This window comes from Ostrea edulis, chromosome 7 (genome assembly GCF_947568905.1).
Source record: "Ostrea edulis chromosome 7, xbOstEdul1.1, whole genome shotgun sequence".
NCBI classification, from domain to species: Eukaryota; Metazoa; Mollusca; class Bivalvia; order Ostreida; family Ostreidae; genus Ostrea; species Ostrea edulis.
The window spans coordinates 34,982,675-35,001,045 of record NC_079170.1 but is presented as its reverse complement, the minus strand read 5'-3'; the positions used below and the strand labels follow the sequence as shown (position 1 = coordinate 35,001,045).

Below are 18,371 nucleotides of genomic sequence, written 5' to 3'. Positions count from 1 at the left end.
CCCCTGTAGACCGGTAACACCCGCCGTGAGCCTTATATCTTGATCAAGTAAATGTACTGGTGCTTGTGTACAGCACTTCAGGTCCCCTCCCCCTCCTTGTATTTTTAATGATATTTCGGGTGTATTCCTTATACAATATTAAACTTAAGAGTGTTTTCAATGGAATACACAAATCTCGCATAGAAACCATGGTTTTTTGTTGTTGGTTTTTTTTAATAAATACTGCCGGCAACATTTTGAAAAAAAAAGGTTGCACTTCGCTGATAAACCCTATTGAAAGAGCAACAATAATGCACCTACATGTACCAACTGAAAAGAATGGTCATTCTAAATCTAAGTACTGATCATAATGCTTCTTGGATTAAATGCATCGCTATTTGGTGAGCAATAATTTCTTCACGCCGTTCAATTTCATCGTTTTAACCTCGCCACCTATAAGGAACGGAAGTTGAGATGCTGAGATATTTCTGTCCCAAAGAACGAAAAAAAAGAGGCGAGGTATTCTCTTACCTTTTTCGTGTAGCTAATTGTTGATGGTATTTGCAATTGGAAGACCTTATCTCGGGTTAATTAGTTTACTGCGACAATATATTTTTATCATTTTGATTCGTAGAAAGAATTCAATTTGTATTTTAAGATGTGACTTTATAGGAAAACTAAACTTATGATACATACAGCTATAAGGCTTTATCCAAGATGATGAACAGAATATCACGAAATTCATAGAGGTTTTTTTTTTATTCCCTCTTTTAAATTGAGTAATTTTGACTGAAAATTAATGGGTTCAACTTTTTGTATAAATAACGAAGATTACGTGAATCAATAGAGAAGTGCATATAGAATGCGAGTGTGATGAATTCTACACAATGCGTGCTGTAAAAATCTAATTGAATATCAATTAATCGAATGTAAAGGAAAGTTATTTCTCCATTATTCATCAAAAAGGCAATAAAATCATTTAATCTAACTATTAAGTAAAGGAAAACTAAAATGTGTTTTATTCACTACATATGGCGATTTTTACACACGAGGTACACGTGTTCTGTCTGTCGATCAGCTGACGCTTGCTGCTCAAGATTGATCGATTGTGGGTAACCCATAAAAGAACATTGCACATCAAACGAAGCGTTCACAGTAACTTGTGTAATTCAACGAAATGACCTTCACAAAAAGAGTCACACAGGCCTTATCTTTCACCCGAGTATTAGTTAATTCAAGTATCACTAGTCCCAAGTTGAAAACTTGAAAAAAAAAAAATCGTTTCTGAATATCGAAGCTGAACTCCAATATTCAGGAAGAGTATAAAACAAGAAGTGTTCTTAAAACTTAAATGTCCCCGAAAGTGTCTATAATGATGAAGATTTTACATGATATATGTAATACTAACACGGTACGACTAATTTAGACCCGTCCTCGTCACAATCCCGTGGTTGCGAAATTCACAATTTTGGTACATCATTTTCTCCTTTTCTCAATTAAATATGCATTTTGTTTTCTAAACATCTATCAGATAATAAAGACAATAATCACTATAACAATTTCGGTCCCACTTGGAACTAAAACCCTTACCCCTGGGGTAAGGGCTATTTGCGCATTCTAACTATTTAGTTGCAATTTAGCTTCAATAGCCTTGAAAATTATATTATTTAAATGTTTTACACATATACATTATATATCCTAATTTTTGCCCCACCCTGGAGTCAGAACCCCTACCCCCATGGATAATGAATTTTACAATTCCTTTTAGACGCCTTCCTACTCTATATCATTACGCATATATTTTTTCTTATAGATGTACGGTTGTAGAGGTGCTTTTTGAAAATTAATTAATTTTTATCAGTTTTTGCCTAATGCCCCGGAGGTGCAAATAATTTTGCCCCCGTTCCTAATGCCCCAGAGGTGCAAATATTTTTGACCCGTTCCTAGTGCCCCGGAAATGCAGGAGTCCTGAAATTTACAATTCATGTCACACTTCTTCCACAGATGCTTCATAGCATCCCAAATTTGAAAAGAATTGGAATGGTAGTTATCAAGGAGTTAAAAATTGTTAAATTCTTAATGCACAACGGACGTTGCCAAATACACGTATCAATACTTCGTTGAAAAACCAAGTTGTCCTTCTTTACCTTACCAAATACAAGATGTTATTACTTTGAATTTTAGCCAATTACCAAGTTTTCATACAACTTAATGGGTTGCCCCAATCTGGGGCATTATTGTAGTTGACTGCAATTGATGGAAAAATAACAGATCTTAAAGCTACAGATAGGAAAATTACAAAGGCCAACGTAGGGAAATACCGGTACGATTTTTATCCGGGAGATGGCGGACAAGGGACGTAACTTTCGCAAAGTGTTGACACGTGTATTGCAATAGGTCATCCAACTTTACTCAGGTGACCTAAGAACTTATGTCATTTTCTGATTCAATAAAACAAACTCCTCCAAACCTCTGGACCCTTCCCTCCTCCAATTGTATACAAACAGCTCATTTTCCACCATTTAATCTCTCCATACCCACATCTTCATCTGATACAAGCATTAATGTTGGAGAACGCCCAGGGCCATATCAATGTAAAGGAAGACCCAAATCCCGAGGCCATATATTAAAAGTAAAGGAAAAGCCTGGTCTGGGGACATCCTAACATAGTGGAAGGCCCAGGCCCCAATCAATGTAAAAGAAGGCCCAGTCCCAAGGGTCAAATCAATATGAGGTAAAGTCCTAGCCCTTACTAATGTAAACAAAGGCCCAGGTCCCAGGGTCATATCAATGTAAGGGAAGGCCCCAGGGCCATATTAATACAAATGTATAAAGGAAGGCCCAGGCCCCAGGGTCAGATCAATGCAAGGGAAGGCCCAGGCCCCAGGGTCAGATCAATGTAAGGGAAGGCCGACAACACTGTGAAATGTAATTGGGCGGTTCAATTTTTATCTCAGTCCCACTTCTCGAAATATATTTCTTTTATAAAAGTCATACTTTCCATCGATTGTGAGCACTTTTAAGTTATACAGCCCTGGGGCTTTAACCACAACTTTAGATAATGAAATACATATCACACTTTATGATGTGAAATTTTTAATAAGTAAAACTGATTTGACATCTGGCAATATCAGCAGGATACTATTGCCAAACAAAAAATACAAAAGGCGACACAATCTGTTGGACAGTTATATTAATATAATCATATAATAAATATATTAAGACATGTTACAAGAGAAATGACACCCTCTCTCTCTTTCTCTCTGTAAAATCACCCTCTACTCATTTTTCTGTTACCTACATGTAATTAAAAATCAGATCTAGTACCAAAAGATTCAAGCATTCAAAAACTGGACAAAAAACAGTACTTTACAAACATCGATTGGACATATTGCACTGAGTGGAAAGAGGACATTGAACAAAGTCATTATGCTTCATAAAAAATAACATCAATCTTATCGTTCTCACAGCTATTTTAGAGATCGAAAATCAACATCCTTTCATATTCCATAATTTCTGGAAGTTAAATGCCCATTAGATAAATGTAAAGAAAAAAATTACATAAAAATGTATACTTTATGTCTTAACACATCTTGCAAACTTTGTCCCACAACCATTATAACAAGCAATTCAACAAAAAAAGAAATACTATGGTACATGTATATATATATATATATACTGTAGATATTAATATCTTTATCTATTTAAATAATAGTACAACCAAAATAAAAACTATGTCAAGACGGAAAAAAATAAAACGGTACATATATGAAAATCTTCTACAATACAAATATCTGGAAATAAATAAAACACGGAGACTCTTGTAGAATGGATTTCAATACAACTCGAATGGGACAACTCATACAAACTCCGAGTCAAAGTTCAGAAAACAAAACACGACAGGAATAGATGTATACACGCAAGACGTACAAATAAGAAAATAAACCCCCAGATCTAATTCTCCTTACATGGGTAGGACCCACCGATATTGTCTGTATGGCAGAAGATGTATGTGAAACGTGATTCATATGTAATTCACATGAGAATAAATGGAATTATACAGATAACCTACATAACATGTAAAGCTGTGCTTATTATCATGAATATTTCATACATAACCACGCTGTTCCACCCTGATGTTGTAAAAGAAATATTTTTTAATAATAGAACAGAACCCTGTCCAATCACGGTCAGCGGAGAGAGATAGCATACTGAGGAATTTCTTTTGTAATGGCATTATTGTCATTAACTTATCGATTCTTTATTGTCAGTATGCTCCATTAATCCCTTGTCAAACAGAATGAACAGTAGAAAACCATAGTATACAAATCAGAAAATACACAACTACTAGATACAAGTTCATTACCACCCTGAACAAAACAGCACCATCAAACACTATCTGCAAAATCACCAATTTCAATATTGAAAGAATCTACCACAAGTCAATATATCCTTTATATGGACAATACCAGTCAATATATCCTCTACGTGGACAATACCAGTCAATATATCTTCTAAGTGATCACACAAGTCAATATATACTTAAGATGGACAATGGCATACAGATGTAGCATGAGAAAATATCATTCAACTTTACCTAATGCATAACAAAAATTATTATCTAAAATTTTTTAAACAAATGAATTTTGCTAAGCCAATAACTATAGTTACAGAACTGGAAAATATTCTATAAATTTATTTCAATGATAAATTGACAACACCATGCAATATCACAACATCACTCAGAATGTGAAACAGTTTGGAATGTCACATAATACAAATATGTACACGTGTAAAATCAGATAATCCAGGAATGTAGACCGACTCCACTACTTATAATAATTCATCACACACCTGTGTATATCATCTACACTACACGCTATGCACATTTCGTCTATTATATACACAATTTGCGTAGTAGGTTGGAACACGTTAATTTTCCAGTAGACGGTGTAAATCCAGCTCACTACCAGAGAGGCGTGTACGCCACAATTCAATGTCTCTACATCATTTAATGAGCGTTCATGTCACAAAGAATAAAACGAAACTAAAGAATGAGGACCTGGTGTAAAAGTGATATAACACATATAGTGATGTTGTGTAATGTTGCTATGGTGATATAACACATATAGTGATGTTGTGTAATGTTGCTATGGTGATATAACACATATAGTGATGTTGTGTAATGTTGCTATGGTGATATAACACATATATAGTGGTGTTGTGTAATGTTGCTATGGTGATATAACACGTATAGTGACGTTGTGTAATGTTGCTATGGTGACATAACACATATAGTGATGTTGTGTACCAGTGTTACGGTGATATAATATGTACAGTGCTGTAGTATAAGAATATTTTGCAGGTTCTTTTGATCCACTGTAAATGGAGTCACGTCGCAGTAAAATTTTGTGTTTTGGGGGCAAGTTTTACATACACACTTTAACAGTATCTGTATTATGTCAGGGGGAGCTTTTCTGTATGGGATGTCTCAAACGGGTTGTCATCGTGGGACTGGAAAAAAAATTAACATATTATTCATCAATATTGTACAAATACGTAACCTATTATTCCTCAATATTGTAGAAATTTGTAATGTTTAATTCATCAATATTGTACATCAAATACTACTTACTAGGTTTACCTATTTACTTAATTCCTTTTTAAAAAAAATTTCAAACCCAAATAATATCATACGATGTGAATACTAAGTCAGCGGAACCAAACAGTATAACACAATGTAAATACTTAGTGAGTGGAACCCAAACAGTATCAAATGATGTAAATACTAAACAAGCAGAACCGAAATAGAACAAGCATTAAAAAAAACATGGGGCGGTATTTCCTATTCTCTGCTGAAATGTGACTGGCATTCTATCATACCTTGTACTTCTTTCCTCGGAGTTTACTAAACAGCCCTTTTTTCTTGGTCTCTGAGAAGGACACTGTATCAAACTGCTCTTCCTCTCCGTCCTCCAGGGCACAAGAGTCCACCCCCGGCAGTTCCCCGTCATAATTAGGGCCCGATCCCTCCACCAACTTCATGTACTTGTACTCAAGCCTACAAAATGTCATAAAATCCTACCCTCAGTATTATCTAAATTTACCTTTATTATAACCTGGATTTACCTTAATAGTATAATCTGGATTCACATTAACACTTGGTATAATCAGGATTAACACTTGGTATAATTTAGATTCACACTCGGTATAATCTGGATTTACCCTCCATACATCTGACAGGAATTACAATTGGTATAATCAGGATTAACACTTGGTATAATCAGGATTAACACTTGGTATAATCAGGATTAACACTTGGTATAATCTAGATTCACACTCGGTATAATCTGGATTAACACTCGGTATAATCTGGATTTACCCTCCATACATCTGACAGGAATTACACTTGGTACAGTCTGGATTTGTCATTAGTATAATATGGATTCACATTTGGTATGATTTAGATGCACACCCAGTTTGAACTTAAATCATCTTCATACCACATGTATAGGAGTGAAACGTTACACTTCCTTCACGGTACAATACATATCATAAGAGTTTTGTCACAATACAGTTATTTTTTTATACGATACATTCCAGTCTATTGAGCATGGTTAAGGGAACAAATGTTGTAGAGGTTCGTGGCTTTTTTAATTTTTACTTTCTCTTCAGTTATTCTGACTAAATAACAACATAAACACTGCACACTTTAGAATTGTAACCAGAAATGGAAACTAATAGGATTGATTAGAATATGATGAAAACAAAATGAAAAGAATTGGAACATAAACTCTGTAAACTTCATTGTCACAGAAACCAACTAAAATAAACTGAATTACATGTATAAATTGATTCTATTTTGAAATATCTGGAATAATGAAACTGGACTTTACGAATATAATCAAGAGAGTCAGCATTTTCATTTTCTGGAGACAACACTGCTTTCTGTATGTTTACTATGTTGGAGAGGGTTGGTCTTTCAACTATACATGCTCATTATTGTTGACGTCGCCATTTTGTTTTTATGTGTGTTTGGTTTTTATCCCGATTTTGTACCGACTATTACTTGATTACCGATCTTGATAAATAAAAATGTACCGAAACAAAAATATACAAGTTTCATACTGTACATTAAACCGTAAAAATATACCGCGATGAATTGATACCGCGGTGAATTTTTTCACTCCTATACATGTATCTACTAGACTTCAGATGTAAGAAAGTGTGAAAACATTCCCCTGATAAAGGAATTCCAATGTAATTACCATATAAATAATATCTACCAACGTAATCAGTATCTGAAAATCCTACATTGACCAACCATATCCAAATAAATTCAGAAAATTCATAGAAGAACTTTGTGTCCATCATAGTTTGCATCCCATGGGGATCCAGGTTAGAAAAGGTCCTCAGTAACCCTTGTTTGTCAAAAGAGGCGACTAAATGGAGCGGTCCTTCGGATGAGACCGCAAAAACTGAGGCCCTGTGTCACAGCAGGTGTGGCACGATTAAGATCCCTCCCTGCTCAAAGGCCGTAAGCGCCAAGCATAGGCCAAAATTTTGCAGCCCTTCACCGGCAATGGTTGACGTCTCCATATGAGTGAAAAATTCTCGAATGGTGTGTTAAATAATATACAATTAACCAACCGTCCTAGTCTGCAAGGCTTTGAATTACAACAATGTCTTACTTCTTGTTTCTCATCCAGCAGTAGATCACACATATAAACAGCAGAATTCCTACTCCTACGACCGAGGGGATGCTTACTTTCAGCTGCAAAGTACAAAAAGCATTCATTTATACAACAATCTCTGGGATTCACAATGAACAACAAGAATCCTCTAAAATTTAACTGCTTCATAAAAACATGCAAGGACAATGTGTAGAGAACTGGCCTCAGGGCACCTATCTACTATGAGTTATCAACCAGGATGACAGGGACCAGTGGAAAACACTTACAAAACTGTCATGAAATCAACTCATTATTCTATATCCATAGTATCAATATTTTTGCCTGATATCTTTACACATTGCAATGATAGCCATTTCCTCATGAATGCGATGTAGTTGTGAACAATCCACGTATGAACCTTGATATATATAGAGTGTCAATTTTATTGGCTGGGGATTCTGACAGAAATGAAAGTAGAATGTAAATTTAAGAAATAGTTTTGAAAATACATGAGGATATGGACTGCAATGCTTCACGCTGGTATACTTTTCATGAAACACTAATGTGCACTCATGCATTTTTAAAAATGAAATTTATTTCCTCATCTGAACAGCGGACCGATGTGATATTTTTCAGTGGACAAATGGGATATTTTTCAGCGGACCAATATGATATTTTTCAGTGGATCAATGTGATATCTTTTTGCAGTTTATCATTCTACTGGTGTATCACATACATGCAAGTAATATTTCAATAAGAAACTCACAACGAATGGAAGAGCAGCTAATTTCAGTCTGCATTTCCTCTGCTCCTTACTCTTGATATCTTTAGCTGGTTTGCAGTAGCTACAAAATAAATCAGACCTCATTTACTTGATCTATAATTTCATCTAGATATGCATCATCAACATAAAAACACATACCACCTACAGTTGTCTTCATAAAGTACATATTTCCTGAATGCAGGCCACATGGTGTTGTAAATTTCAATCAAGAAATGGGTACAAAAGTTAATCTAATGAGATATGACAAGAATGCATGAACAGAAAGAATGTAAACAAGGAGACCCTGTGCTATAAAAGGTTTGAGGCCACTCTCACCAGCACAATAAGATCTAAGTTAGTTTCCTGCACACAGAGGGTGCTGCTTTGCTTACTTTGGAGCACTGTAATGCACTGTCTGTATTCCATTCAGACACTCCCCTACGATGATCTGTATATCCTTCTCTAAGCAGGGAGGACACGCCTGCTGACTCTTCCACAGGAAGTGGAACATGCACCCGTCGCACGTTCCGTCCGGACATTTTAGTGGTAATTTGATCACTCCTTCCCCGTCCATAGTCAAGTCACACTGCAGTGTTACGATCGTCTTCCTTCCCTTGGGACAGGCCTGGGTTTTCCTGTAGTGTGAAAATTGATCACAAACTTTAAGAGGACAAATGATCCGAGTTTGTTAAGTTATAATCAGTAAACAACTAAAAGTGCTCTATGCATAACTCTGTATTGAGTCAAAAATGAACCTGCATTTAAGTGGGCATGGATTGGAAATACAGCTGAACTGCCCCCGAGTCCACTTAACCCTTTTTAATCTCAAAATTGGGGAAAATCAATAGTACTTGGCATTAGGAATGGTACCATTTATTGGTACCAGTTATTTAAAGGAGGGGGGTACTGCCATGAAGCTGGCTAAAAGATTATTGATTGTAAAATATCTGCAGTCTGCGATGATAAGAATTATTGATTGTAAAATATCTGCAGTCTGCGATGAAAAGAATTATTGATTGTAAAATATCTGCAGTCTGCGATGATAAGAATTATTGATTGTGAAATATCTGCAGTCTGCAATGATAAGAATTATTGATTGTAAAATATCTGCAGTCTGCAATGGTAATTCGGAAGTTTGCAGAATAAAAGAACATTTTGTAACATGAGATTTCGTTTAACAGCAGTTAATAGATTACATATAAAAACTACACTACAAGCTGATGTGTAGCCGGGACATACAGTACTACCCTTGTTTGTACATCATTCACACTTTTGTTTTATTTTGACTTGTGGTTCAGAGTCCAATTTGTTAACTTATAGGTCTGAGATGGGGACCTACACTTTGTTAACCTATAAGTCTGAGACTGTGACCTACACTTTGTTAACCTATAGGTCTGAGAATGCAACCTAAACTTTGTTAACCTATAGGTCTGAGAATGTGACCTACACTTTGTTAACCTATAAGTCTGAGAATGTGACCTACACTTTGTTAACCTATAGGTCTGAGAATGCGACCTACATTTTGTTAACCTATAGGTCTGAGACGGTGACCTACACTTTGTTAACCTATAGGTCTGAGAATGCAACCTACACTTTGTTAACCTATAGGTCTGAGAATGCAACCTAAACTTTGTTAACCTATAGGTCTGAGAATGCGACCTACATTTTGTTAACCTATAGGTCTGAGACGGTGACCTACACTTTGTTAACCTATAGGTCTGAGAATGCGACCTACACTTTGTTAACCTATAGGTCTGAGAATGCAACCTAAACATTGTTAACCTATAGGTCTGAGAATGCGACCTACACTTTGTTAACCTATAGGTCTGAGAATGCAACCTACACTTTGTTAACCTATAGGTCTGAGAATGCGACCTACACTTTGTTAACCTATAGGTCTGAGACGGTGACCTACAGTTTGTTAACCTATAGGTCTGAGAATGCGACCTACATTTTGTTAACCTATAGGTCTGAGACGGTGACCTACACTTTGTTAACCTTTAGGTCTGAGACGGTGACCTACACTTTGTTAACCTATAGGCCTGAGAATGTGACCTACACTTTGTTGACCTATAGGTCTGAGAATGTGACCTACACTTTGTTAACCTATAGGCCTGAGAATGCAACCTAAACTTTGTTAACCTATAAGTCTGAGAATGTGAACTCAAAATAAATGCATATTTTGCAAGCAATTACATGACAAGGGGTTTCAAGATAATATATGATTTATTAGATAAGCAAGGCAACTTTATCAGCTACCAGAGTATCACAAATGATTACTCAATTCAGATTCCATTTACTACATATGAGGGATTGAAACAAGCTATTGTGCACTCATGGTCAAATATCAAACTGCATATACATGATACAACTTTTCAACCATATCAACCTGAATTCATTAAAGTTCTATGCAAATACAAAAAAAGGTTCTAGGAATATTTATGACTATTTAAGATGAAAATCACAGCATCGACCTATTTGTGAAAACAAATGAGTTAATGATTTAGATTTGCAATTAGATTTAAATTGGAAACATGTATATACGAACATCAAATGTGTAACAAAAGATTCAGGACTGATATGGTTTAACTATAGAATCATTCATAGAATATTAGGTACTAACAAACTCTTACATATATCAAAAATTAAAAACTCTCCACTTTGTTCAATATGTGCACTAGAACCAGAAACAATTAAGCATATCTTTTTTTATTGTCCTTCTGTCTCTACACTATGGACAAAATTATCACATTGGATTTTTAAAAAATCTGGTAAAAGAATGGGATTTAGTGTACAAACTGTTATTTTAGGTTTTCCAGAAAAAGAACACATGGTTTTAAACTTTATAATCCTCTTAGTTAAGAGATACATATTCCAATATTCAAGAAAGAATGTCAATATTGTTTTTGATGATGTTTTGAAATGTTTATATGATTACTACATTTTGGAGGAAAAACTTACAGAACAAATATTTTACAAAAAGAAATGGTCTAAATGGAAATGTCTTTTCAATTAATGATAACAGCATTTCTTCTTCTTTTTTTTTTTAACAATAAGTACTAGAATACACATGTAATTGTCTATATCGCTTTCTTTAATCTGTATGAGAGTGTGAGTAAAAGGTGTATATGTATTTGTTGAAAATGATGAAAACAATAAAAAAAACAAAAAAACCTATAGGTCTGAGACTGTGACCTACACTTTGTTAACCTATAGGTCTGAGACTGTGACCTACACTTTGTTAACCTATAGGCCTGAGACGGTGACCTACACTTTGTTAACCTATAGGTCTGAGAATGCAACCTACACTTTGTTAACCTATAGGTCTGAGACTGTGACCTACACTTTGTTAACCTATAAGTCTGAGACTGTGACCTACACTTTGTTAACCTATAGGTGTGAGACGGTGACCTACACTTTGTTAACCTATAGGTCTGAGACTGTGACCTACACTTTGTTAACCTATAGGTCTGAGAATGCGACCTACACTTTGTTAACCTATAGGCCTGAGACGGTGACCTACACTTTGTTAACCTATAGGCCTGAGACGGTGACCTACACTTTGTTAACCTATAGGTCTGAGAATGTGACCTACACTGTTAACTATAGGTCTGAGACTGTGACCTACACTTTGTTGACCTACAGGTCTGAGACTGTGACCTACACTTTGTTAACCTATAGGTCTGAGACGGGGACCTACATTTTGTTAACCTATAGGTCTGAGACTGTGACCTACACTTTGTTAACCTATAGGTCTGAGACGGTGACCTACACTTTGCTTGATCAACTCTTATTACTTAGTTCTCTGCTTAGGTCTATTTCTTCAAGTTGTGTTAACTATATTCCAACCCCATTTAACCCCCCAACCTCAAAAAAAAAAAAACTACCTACTTAAATTTTTTTGCCAGTATATAAAACAAATTATATTCATAACAAACCAAAATTGTTCAGCCCCCAGCACTCTGCTATAAGTATGTTTTATTGAACTGTGTACAGCTGTGAATTCACTCTATGTTATTTTCAAAACTTTAAAACAATTTATGTTGTAACTAGTTTTAAATTAATTACTTATTTCCATGCAATATGAATTTCTCTATCTCAGTAATATAATACTCATACCACAATAATACTTAGGAGTTATACTTACTTATCCGTCTTGTAAAAGAAGTGCACGTCTCTTTCCATTCCTAAAATAAAAATATTCTAATTGTCGCATGACCATGTGTACCCTTACAAAAAGTGTCACATCGTTTTCTACATTTCAGAGTTGTAGATGTGAAATGAATTCTTGTAACCATCCTATGTTTAGCTTTTTTAGTTTTACAACTTTTAGATATTTAAACATTTTGTTGAGTTTGATGAATTACCATCTGTTGGAATTCCTCCTTTCTCGTAAAGCTGGTGCAGTTCCGAGTCGTGACTTTGATTTGTCAAGATCTTTGTTAAGTAATCGCCGATACTGGAACAAAAGAATAATTCTCAATAGAGAAATGTATAATACTGCAGCTTGATCTACATCAAAACTGCAATATCAGATGATACTGAGCAAGTACCATACCTAGCCAGGCAACATCTAGTAAATGACATAAATGTGCAATATCAATCATCTATTTAACTTACGACAAGCAAGGGGTACTGAGGACCTGTTCTAACCCGGGTCCCCACGAGATTATTTTAGCAAAAACCATAAATTAGTGCTATTGCTTCCCCACCAAAACCGATAAATTATGACTCCTATTAAAATAAGTAACACACATTAATTTTTAATAAATGTAGGGTATAAACCAAAGTGAGATGATTTTTCATTAAAAATACTTTCTTGCCTTTGATTTTCAAGGGGTTACGACATGACTCACCTGACAGGTTGAGTGGACACAATTTGCTTTTCCTTGGTAGGAACCATTGCTGATCTACACACCATTGAATGGACAGGTTTTTCATTATTTTCACCCTCCTATTCGTAGAAAGAATATAAAATTCAGATAAATCTGGTACTCACATTTGTGAAGAGAGGATTTAACTTGCACTGCACTCAGGACACACAGATACTGTACTCCGAGAAATGTTCACCCTTGTTTTATTTTCCCCCATTTAAGAATTTTCAACACTAAGAGATTTTCAGATTTACTTATTAGTCTGACATACAGACCCTCAGCTGAATCGTGCTAAAAAATGCCACTCTACCAAATGTTTTCAAGGCATTGAAAGATGACAAAGATAACACATTCTACAAGTTACATATTACACAATAATAAAGCACAAAAACCCTGTTCTTATATTCCTACTACGCACAGAGAAGTAACTCGTGCAACATCATACTGCCAATAAGTAATCAAAGTACTGAAAGTACTAATGGGACGGGACTGCCAGTAAGTATATATAAATAATGAATAACGATAAATCATATTGCCAATAGATACAAATGAATAATAAATATACAATTCCTGTCTGTCTTATTATATTTTGGACTAAGAATTCTCCAGTCCTTACCCTAGAGTAGCAATAAATGGCTAATTTCAAATTCAAATTAACACAAAATTATATTTAATGCATCTAGGACAAAATATTATTTTAATACATCTAGGTGAAAATAATACAGGTCAAAAAACTTCCCCACACAGCATTGTTGATATCATTATGTTAATTTGACAATTTTATAAGATCATGCTGATTTATGAAAATTTAACGATGTAATTTTATTTTGACAGAGAGTTTGATTTCGGAAAACTTACCAATGTCATGTTATTTTGACAGATTGCTGTAGTTTACACTAATATTCTGAAACTTACCAATGTCATGTTATTATGAGAATATAGTTTACACTAATATTCTGCAACTTACTGATGTCATGTTATTCTGACAGAGTGCCTTTGCTGTGTCGCCAGCACACAGAGAGATGTTAAATCCGTGATAATATCCGGTCCCACTGCCAGTAAACAGGTTCGCTCCAGAAACAAACTTGGGGCTGTCAAAAAAAAAAATGGAAATTTATGTGTGGCAGCAATGTAATTTAAACAATAAGACCAATAAAATGCACTGCAACAACACATAATACGATGTTAATTCCTTAAAAAAGTAGCACGACACAAAATCATGTCAACCTTCATTGTAGCAAAGATTACACATTATTTTACATAGCAGCTCCTCTGTATTCATTTCATAGTTCTACAGTAAAACCTGTCTTATCTGACATGTTCTACAGTAAAACCTGCCTTATATAACATGTTCTACAGTAAACCTGCCTTATCTGACATGTTCTATAATAAACCTGCCTTATCTAACATGTTCTACAGTAAAACCTGCCTTATCTAACATGTTCTACAGTAAAACCTGCCTAATCTAACATGTTCTATAGTAGACCTGCTTTATCTAACATGTTCTACAGTAAAACCTGCCTTATCTGACATGTTCTACAGTAAAACCTGCCTTATCTGACATGTTCTACAGAAAAACCTGTCTTATCTGACATGTTCTATAGTAAACCTGCCTTATCTAACATGTTCTACAGTAAAACCTGCCTTATCAAACATGGTCTACAGTAAAACCTGCCTTATCTGACATATTCTACAGTAAAACCTGCCTTATCTGAAATGTTTTAGGGTTAAACAGAAAATCGTATTAGAAAGTGTAACTAGCATGGGAAAAAATATTGAGAAATAATTTTTTTTAGTCCAATTGTACAAAGGTATTGGATAAGATAATTGCAACTGCATCACATCCAACCTTATCAATAACTTGTATAGATTCTGACTCCCCGACCTTATCAATGACTTATACAGATTCTGATACCGCGACCTTATCAATGACTTATACAGATTCTGATACCGCGACCTTATCAATGACTTATACAGATTCTGATACCCTGACTATATCAATGACTTATACAGATTCGGATACCCGGACCTTATCAATGACTTATACAGATTCTGACTCCCCGACCTTATCAATGACTTATACAAATTCTGATACCCTGACCTTATCAATGACTTATACAGATTCGGATACCCTAACCTTATCAATGACTTATACAGATTCTGATACCCTGACCTTATCAATGACTTATACAGATTCTGATACCCTGACCTTATCAATGACTTATACAGATTCTGACTCCCCAACCTTATCAATGACTTATACAGATTCTGACTCCCCCGACCTTATCAATGACTTATACAAATTCTGATACCCTGACCTTATCAATGACTTAAACAGATTCTGACACCGCAACCTTATCAATGACTTATACAGATTCTGATACCCTGAATTTATCAATGACTTATACAGATTCTGATACCCTGACCTCATCAATGACTTATACAGATTCTGACTCCCCGACCTTATCAATGACTTATACAGATTCTGACTCCCCGACCTTATCAATGACTTATACAAATTCTGATACCCTGACCTTATCAATGACTTATACAGATTTGGATACCCTGACCTTATCAATGACTTATACAGATTCTGATACCCTGACCTTATCAATGACTTATACAGATTCTGACTCCCCGACCTTATCAATGACTTATACAGATTCGGATACCCGGACCTTATCAATGACTTATACAGATTCTGACTCCCCGACCTAATCAATGACTTATACAGATTCTGACTCCCCGACCTTATCAATTACTTATATAGATTCTGATACCCTGACCTTATCAATGACTTATACAGATTCTGACTCCCCGACCTTATCAATGACTTATACAGATTCGGATACCCGGACCTTATCAATGACTTATACAGATTCTGACTCCCCGACCTAATCAATGACTTATACAGATTCTGACTCCCCGACCTTATCAATTACTTATATAGATTCTGATACCCTGACCTTATCAATGACTTATACAGATTCTGACTCCCCGACCTTATCAATGACTTATACAGATTCTGGTACCGCGACCTTATCAATGACTATACAGATTCTGATACCCTGACCTTATCAATGACTTATACAGATTCTGACTCCCCGACCTTATCAATGACTTATACAAATTCTGATACCCTGACCTTATCAATGACTTATACAGATTCGGATACCCTGACCTTATCAATGACTTATACAGATTCTGACTCCCTGACCTTATCAATGTCTTACACAAATTCTGATACCCTGACCTTATATCAATGACTTATACAGATTCTGATACCCTGACCTTATCAAAGACTTATACAGATTCTGATACCCTGACCTTATCAATGACTTATACAGATTCTGACTCCCCAACCTTATCAATGACTTATACAGATTCTGACTCCCCGACCTTATCAATGATTTATACAGATTTTGACACCCCGACCTTATCAATGATTTATACAGATTTTGACACCCCGACAAACTCCGACTCCCCTACCTTTTCAGTGATGTGAAGTCGTACTTCCTGTTGGCCTCATCAGTGTACGTACAGTCAGATACACATGCAGTGCCATCCTTCGCACTCAGCCCAGGTCCACATTTAACACACGAGTCCTCTCCCCAGGCCAGGCGGGTCCGTATAACTGCATTGAATGGGCAGGGTAGGCACTGAGTGGTGTTGGAGTCAAAGAAATGTCCAGCAGGACAGGGTATGCACCTACAGGTATAAAACAAATGTCAAGGTCAACTGGTGAGCAAAATACAGGTACAAAACAAATGTCAAAGTCAACTGATGAACAAAAATACAGGTATAAAACAAATGTCACAGTCAACAGGTGAGCAAAATACAGGTATAAAACAAATGCCATGGTCAACTGGTCAGCAAAATACAGGTATAAAATGTCAACTTAATATAGGTATTAAATAAATGTCAAAGTCGATTGGTGAACAAAACACAAGTATAAATTGTCACAGTCGATTGGTGAGCAAACTTACAGGTATAAACCAAGGGCCACATCAACTGGTGCGTAAAATACAAGTTAAACCTACATCTGTAATATCAAACTTAAAATTTACTTATACATGTAAAATCTTTAATTTCAATTATCCAGACTCTACATCATATTTAATCGTAGGAAGAAAGAAATCAAATTTTTTTCCAAGTGAAGCATAAAAACCTGTTCAATAAGTGCCATCTGTACTATATGTCATACTTTGACTTTATTTAGTATTGTAAGCAATGAATAGAACTTTATAAATTAAATATCACTAGATGGTTTATCTAATATTGCCCAGTAAGCGATGAATAGAACTTTATAAATATCAGCAGATGGTTTATTCTAATATTGCCCAGTAAACAATGAATAGGATTTTATAAATGAAATATTTCCAGATGGTGTATTAAATATTGCCCAGTAAACAATGAATAGGACTTTACAAATGAAATATTTTCAGATGGTGTATTAGATATTGCCCAGTAAACAATGAATAGGACTTTATAAATGAAATATTTTCAGATTGTGTATTAAATATTGCCCAGTAAACAATGAATAGGACTTTATAAATGAAATATTTCCAGATGGTGTACTGTACAATTGGAATTTTTAGTGAGACATAAATTTAATGATTTTCCCACTTTTTAACGAGAGCTAATTTTAGCAGCTTTATAATTCCCAGAAAGAAAACTATCACCTACAATGCAGAATAAATCATTAGCGATATTCAATTTTAGCTATCTCAATACCCTCGCTAGAAGTGCCAAAATTAAATCCTCACTAAAAATGCTGCTCTAATATAGATAGTATTTTATCTTGTGTACAGTGGTCAGTTCTACAATGTCTCTGAAGTGAATCTTACTGGTTGTCTTTGACTTCTGTCATACACTTCTGACAATCGGTGGCCCCGCCTGTCACGGTGTTTGTGACCTTGACACTATAGATACGAGCTACATCCTCTTCATCATCTGATTCATCAGAGCTCTGGAAAGCCCAAGTCAATGCTAAAGCCTGTGTCGTCTTTATTTCATGTCTGAAAAAAGTTAATTGTCATTCAAAATTTTAATACAAGAAAAAAGCAGAAACCATACTACATG

The 18,371-nt window shown here is 35.3% G+C and overlaps 1 protein-coding gene across 2 annotated transcripts in view; it reads right to left on the bottom strand.

Moving 5' to 3' along the window:
- Positions 1–3,154: 3,154 nt before the first annotated feature.
- Positions 3,155–18,371, bottom strand: part of LOC125654842 (endosome/lysosome-associated apoptosis and autophagy regulator family member 2-like) — a 34,434-nt gene continuing 19,217 nt past the window's right edge. For both annotated transcript variants that reach the window (XM_048884940.2, XM_048884941.2), the window contains 11 exons: positions 18,137–18,307; positions 16,779–16,997; positions 14,257–14,380; positions 13,272–13,369; positions 12,783–12,874; positions 12,563–12,602; positions 8,808–9,050; positions 8,419–8,497; positions 7,671–7,753; positions 5,863–6,040; positions 3,155–5,493 (listed from right to left, as the gene is read on the bottom strand). In XM_048884940.2, coding sequence (XP_048740897.2) covers positions 5,437–5,493; positions 5,863–6,040; positions 7,671–7,753; positions 8,419–8,497; positions 8,808–9,050; positions 12,563–12,602; positions 12,783–12,874; positions 13,272–13,369; positions 14,257–14,380; positions 16,779–16,997; positions 18,137–18,307 — 1,384 coding nt within the window. In that variant the 3' untranslated portion in view covers positions 3,155–5,436. The remainder of the gene's footprint in view (positions 5,494–5,862; positions 6,041–7,670; positions 7,754–8,418; positions 8,498–8,807; positions 9,051–12,562; positions 12,603–12,782; positions 12,875–13,271; positions 13,370–14,256; positions 14,381–16,778; positions 16,998–18,136; positions 18,308–18,371) is intronic.